At 35.7% G+C, this 6,000-nt stretch overlaps 1 protein-coding gene across 1 annotated transcript; it reads right to left on the bottom strand.

Moving 5' to 3' along the window:
• Positions 1-2,852: 2,852 nt before the first annotated feature.
• On the bottom strand, positions 2,853-5,918 carry LOC133290805 (probable GTP-binding protein OBGM, mitochondrial). The gene is made up of 6 exons (XM_061488919.1): positions 5,800-5,918; positions 5,140-5,358; positions 4,916-5,024; positions 4,266-4,348; positions 4,114-4,176; positions 2,853-3,998 (listed from the first exon to the last, which is right to left on the bottom strand). Exons 2-6 carry the CDS (start codon positions 5,272-5,274, stop codon positions 2,853-2,855), a joined length of 1,536 nt encoding a protein of 511 aa, XP_061344903.1. The 5' UTR covers positions 5,275-5,358; positions 5,800-5,918.
• Positions 5,919-6,000: the final 82 nt, after the last annotated feature.

Genomic DNA, 6,000 nt, shown 5'->3' with positions numbered 1-6,000 from the left:
GGGCACGCTTCCCTAAAATCCTAATTTTAATAAAATTTCTTCAGAAATCATAATTCTTAGTCCTATGTAGCATTTACAACTCATTTCCAAGCCTAGAGCTCAAAATTCATTTGGCACGCTTTTCGGTGCAACTGTACCACTGTATTTTTACCCGGTAAAAACATTGTTCATCAATTTTTCAGAAACTTGTCTAACCACTCAATTTTTCAGAAACTTGTCTAACCACTCAATTTTTCATTCTAAATCTATTTTTAGGGTTAATTTTCCCATTTGAGACCTCCTACTAACATTTTACTATTTAGGGTTACGTATTTGCCAATTTACCGTTTTACCATTTTTACGTATTTTGACCCAAAACTCAGGATTTTCACTAATCCTACCCTTTAATCCTTATTTTAAGTATAATTAAGTGTTTTGAAATTACAAGGTGTTATAGCAGCCTTATCAGGATGGCCCAAAGCTCAGCAAACAGGGGGGAACAAATACCAAATTTATACATAAAGCCAGCATCCACCGTCCTTTGTCATCCCTAAGTAGACCACCACAAGAAGCTGAAACTGGATTCTTCTTCACTACTGCATTGACATTAATTTCCCACCACCCTTGAGGGGGGACTTTCCACCTTTCCACACTATGTTGAACACTGTCTCTTTAAGGAAGAAATTGACAGGCGATAGCTCCTCTAATTTCTCCAATATAACCTTAGGTTATGACTTGAAGTAAATATGGTATGTTGGCACCTGAGCCCTTATACCAGTGTCTAAGGCGTGAACATTAGACTTGAAGTAAATTTTGTATACAGGAACTTGAACCCTTATACCGGTACCTAAGGCTTGAACCTTAGGTCAACAAAGTGATATTAAATTTGCGACATGAAACTTGGATCAGCGACATCTCAAAAGACTCTCAGGTATCTCGCAGAACGACATCAAAATAAATGAAGGTCAACAACACGACATCAAACTCAAACAAGCGACATCCAAACAAAACTTAAAGCGACGACACAAAATTCAGGATATCTTGCAAAACGACACAAAAAAAAAGATCCCGAAGTGAAGCAAACACGTACAAATATAGAAAGGTATGCAAATATATGAATTATGATATGTACATGTAAGGAGCAGGGCATAAATATTGTTGTGAAACACCCAAGCACCTGCAGAATACAAATCATAGTACAAAAAGAAAGCAAAGCGAAATGAATCTTCTAGGATTGATAAACAGACAAATCACCCCTGGAACTTATGCATCTCAATACTCATGCTCTTAGCATAAGCAACGAGCTGGGGGACCTTCTGATTTGGAATGAATATTGAATTACAAGGCCCATATTGAAAGCCTTCACCATTAAAAAAAGGCTCTGTCAACAAAGGCTGCTTGACATGATTGCTTCTACAAACTTCACCTCCAAGGAAAAAGCTTATCTCAGCCACCCACAAAAACCAATTGGAAAGCTTGCCGCCTCACCACTTGCAAGCTGGTCATCTCTTCTCATCTCTCCACCAAGCTGGACATCTATCTACTTAAATATGAATGTGTTAAACCATAGGTACACATATTTTCCTACATGAATAAACCAGCTTACACAAAATCTGACTTGAGCGTCAGAGTGTCTTGCAGGTACCCCCCCCCCCCCCCACATTGTTCCTGTGAAGACCCATGGATTAAAACTGCACCAACTCATTTGTACAGAGGAAGATCACATGATCAAGAAAAATGGTTCTTATGATCTAATAATAATAATAATAATATAATCATTTGCTCTATATCTATCCCCAATCATTGATGGATTTTTTCTTTATTTGTTTGGAACGGATTTTTCCATTAATAGAGATGGATATTTGCAAAGCAAATTTCATTCGTGACATTTGATTTTCTTAAAAATAATTATATTCAAAATTCAATTTTTTCTGGAAACGTAATATTAATTATCATTTAATATTCTTATACCAAATTCAAACGACAAAAAAATATAAAATAACTAATACTGAATGAAAACAAACCACTATAATACAATGTCTTAACGTGAATTCATGAATAATAATAAATGAATAAGCTCCTAATCACATGTAGGTATCATAATTAAGTCTCTAATTGCATTTTCTTAGCATCTTATTTTTTTTATTTGACCCAATAAACATATATTTAATTTAAAAATAGATCCCACATGGTTCGATGAAGTTATGACTATTGTTTTTAAGGAGAATATTTTGGTTTAAACATACCTTGTGCTTATGCATAAATTGAATAAAGTAAAATACTCAACTCCACGTTAATATATATATATATATATATATATATATATATATATATATATATATATATAGGGTAAGGATCATTTTACACCAGTGTAAGTTACACTATTAATCTTGTCCATTGATCTCATTTATATTTAAGGGCTCAAATTTTTTAGTAACGTGAGCCATTGGATACAAGTTGATCAATGGTCAAGATTGAGTGTAAGACTTCTAACTCTTACACCGGTGTAAGAATATCCTGCCCCATATATATATATATATAGGAGCAGAGTATTTTTACACCGGTGTAAGAGTTAGAAGTCTTACACTCAATCATGACTATTGATTCACTTGTATCCAATGGCTCACATTACTAAAAAATTTGAGCCCTTAGATATAAGTGGAATCAGTGGACAAAATTGAGAGTGTAACTTACACTAGTGTAAAATGATCCTAACCCATATATATATATATATATATATACCCCTAAAGATATCATGCAAATTTATTTACAAAAAAAAAAAAAAAAAAGATATCATGCAAATAACATTTTTAATTCTATCTTTCCTCGTATTAGGACATCTTGACATAGATTTACGAGTTGTTAATAATAATCTAAGCAAGCAAAATTTGATCTAGACAAAGGCTATCAGACATTTCACCATTGACAAGCATTCTAAGGCTGGCTTTAAGCGCTGGTATCCCTTCCCCCAAAACAGCACACACCGGAAAGATGGGAACACCGCGGACCCTTCTTTTTAACTCTATATACACTTCATTTGCACCTTCCTCGTCAATCTTATTTGCAACTATCAAGGATGGCCGATTGGATAAACCATCCTGATGGTACTCAAGCTCTATAATTAAGTCATGCAGCTGTTCCCAGGGTGGAATTCCCTTCCTTCCATCTAGTGCAGCAGACAAGTCTACCACATAAGCCAGAACCTTCGTGCGTTCTATGTGGCGCAGAAATGCATGTCCAAGTCCACGATTTTGGTGTGCACCCTTTATAAGTCCAGGAATATCAGCCACGGTTATTGAGAAATCGTCATAGTTCAAATTCCCCAAATTTGGCCTAAGAGTTGTGAACGCATAGTGACCAACGGTAGGCTTAGCCCTTGATATGGCCCCAAGTAAAGTGCTTTTACCAGCATTAGGCATGCCCACAAAGCTCACATCAGCAATGCTCTTGAGTTCTAATATGAGAACAGTCTCAGAACCAGGCAAACCTGCACTCATGGAGGAGTAAAAACTGTCAGAGTCCTGAAGATTAGATATGCGTTTACAGGTCCCTGCCTTCATAGTCATAGGCTTCCTTAAATAATCTTTGGAAATAGACACATTGCCTGGACCACCCTCTCCTCCACAAGCAATGATAATTTGTTGACCTTCTTCTGTCAATTCAAGAACATTGTATAATATCTCTTCTTGCTCTCCTATATCCTCTGTACCAAAATTGGGAGTTCCATTAGAAGTGGAAAGTTGAGAAAATACATTTGTTGATGCAACTTGCCTTGATTTTACAGATTTCTTAACATTTGTTTCAGCAGCTTGTGATGAAGAGCAGCCAGTAAGATGTATTGCTTTGACTTCTTCGCTAATAACATTGGAGGCAGAACCATTGCCAGGGTTAGGAAGATCATCAACGAGTGCACCAGGAATCTCCCAAGGATCTTCATCTGCTGAGGATTGAGTTTTGAATATAGAAGGAATTTCTCCACTAACAAGATGAAGTACAGTGCCGACTGGTACATGGACAACCTATAAAAACATGTGATTTTGGAAACGACTTGCAATTTGTGTGGCAAACATCGTAAATCAAAAGAAAATTTATCAAACATTTTAAAAGCTGAAAGTGAGGGTAAAGACCAATTACCTTATCAGCACCCTTGGTTCCTATCTTATTCTTCGATGATCCTCGTCCTCCTTTCTCTGCTATCTACGAGACACCATTAGTGTCACAGATCTTTTAGACATGATAAATTTCATCATTTCACAGAAATTTGCGAGAAGATTACAAGTGCATACTAGGTGATGCTGCAAACCACTGAAGTCCCAAACTCTGGGTGAGCATTCCAGAATCACGTCACCACCTCTCCCGCCATTTCCACCTAAATTAAACAAAAACATCAAAGTAGCATTGTCATCAGTTTCATCGCATACCATCTGGATTTCTTAACATCAATCTGATAATAGTATTAGAGATAGAAGTAAAGCACATTTCTGACGGCTGAATATTTACATTAGAAGAACAGTTATCAACAAAAGGGCCTAATAATATTAAACACTACTTCAACAACATCATCATCTTTATTCTAAACTAATTGACATCAACCGTCAATGAAACCAAGTAAAAAGCAAGAGCAGATTGAGAAAAAAAGAAATAATAAATAAGAAAAAATATATATACAATAATAATAAAAAAATCAATCATTAAAAATAGAGAAAAAATCTACTTCACAATATTAATAGCTTTTCTCCACTTCGTCCAAAGAGTAGGCTACAAGCTAATCTATTTTTCAATTCTAAGTCTTATTTTAATACTTTCCTAAGTAAGTTTGGTCCAAACTCTTTCTTTCTTTAAGCATGCTCTCTCAGAAGTGAAAATAAATGAATAAATTTTGAATAAACTACAACGGTATACAACTATACATAATAAAGACAAGTAGAGAATGCACCATCAGGTTTGCCCTGGCAATCATGTCGGCTACGGCGAAAGCTGGAGCAACCATGACCTCCATCACCTGCTTTCGCAAATACCTTAAACTTGTCTATCATTCTTCTCTCCTACAAATAAAGACCCCAAACCCCAATGCAGTGCTTAGAAAGAGAAAATAAATCACTATCCAATTTATTTTTTATGCAGTGAGCAAGTTGTAGAAAAAGCGAGTTGGGGATCAACCTGCAAAGGAGCAAGCTTAGACTTCTTGAGAGGAATATCCGAGTAACAAGAATAAAGTGTAATAAACCAACTAGATATACACGTTTGAGTATAAGCTTCTATATGTCGAATGGATCTTGCTTTAAAGACCAACATCTGTGTATGTTCAGTTATCTTTCAATAAAATGTAACTTCTTGGACTGGAACCAAGTCAGTCCTTTGTGTTTTGAAGCTTCACACCTACATAAAGAAATGCACAAAAGAAGATGGAAGATTTATATATAACATCAACACCAAGCATGTTATTTCATATAAAATTAGCCTTTTTTTTATAGGATTTCTCCTTGCGGAGTTTTATCAAGCAAGTGTCATGCATGGCCAGATTTCAAGGCTTCATTTTCTTTTTCTTTGGTTGAATAGATTAGAAAAGTTCTCTTAAAAAATTAGATTATAATACATGAGTCTGAGTGAAGACATTGGACCATCAACATTTTTAAGCACAAATCAACAATTCGGCCAACTCAAAGACAGAGATAAGCAAAATAAAACATATGGAAATGATTGAAGTAGCTTAGAAAACTGAAAATGAAACAACAAATAATGAGTCAAAGAAAATAAAAAGGAAATATAATGCAAAAGCAAGCTTCTATACAATTCGTTGTGAGCGAGGGATAACCAAACCTTAATTCAGCTGGTAAACCACCCGAAAGCTGTGCAGAAAATTCGAAAGTGCCTCCTAACTAGGATTCCGTAGCAGTAGGAGTTACGAGTTGGGTTTCGCCACTTGGCTCTAATTCTCCTGGCTATTGGGCTTAAAGTTTGTAATACTCCACCCCATTAAGCCCTAGTACATGTGGGTCCAAGCCAAAAAACCCACAAACA

The sequence above is a fragment of the Gastrolobium bilobum genome, unplaced genomic scaffold (genome assembly GCF_033153095.1).
Source record: "Gastrolobium bilobum isolate Gb01-03AN ecotype WA unplaced genomic scaffold, APGP_CSIRO_Gbil_v1 utg78010, whole genome shotgun sequence".
NCBI lineage: Eukaryota > Viridiplantae > Streptophyta > Magnoliopsida > Fabales > Fabaceae > Gastrolobium > Gastrolobium bilobum.
Note: the sequence above shows the minus strand (reverse complement) of the source record. Positions and strands in the feature narration are given on the sequence as shown.

Excerpts from the sequence above, each read along its gene's own strand:
- LOC133290805 (XM_061488919.1), bottom strand. The coding sequence starts at position 5,274 with ATGTTGGTCTTTAAAGCAAGATCCATTCGACATATAGAAGCTTATACT. Across the intron at positions 4,349-4,915 it reads TTGCCAGGGCAAACCTGATG|GTGGAAATGGCGGGAGAGGT; the intron begins GTGCATTCTCTA and ends TGTTTAATTTAG. Across the intron at positions 4,177-4,265 it reads GTGGTTTGCAGCATCACCTA|ATAGCAGAGAAAGGAGGACG; the intron begins GTATGCACTTGT and ends GGTGTCTCGTAG.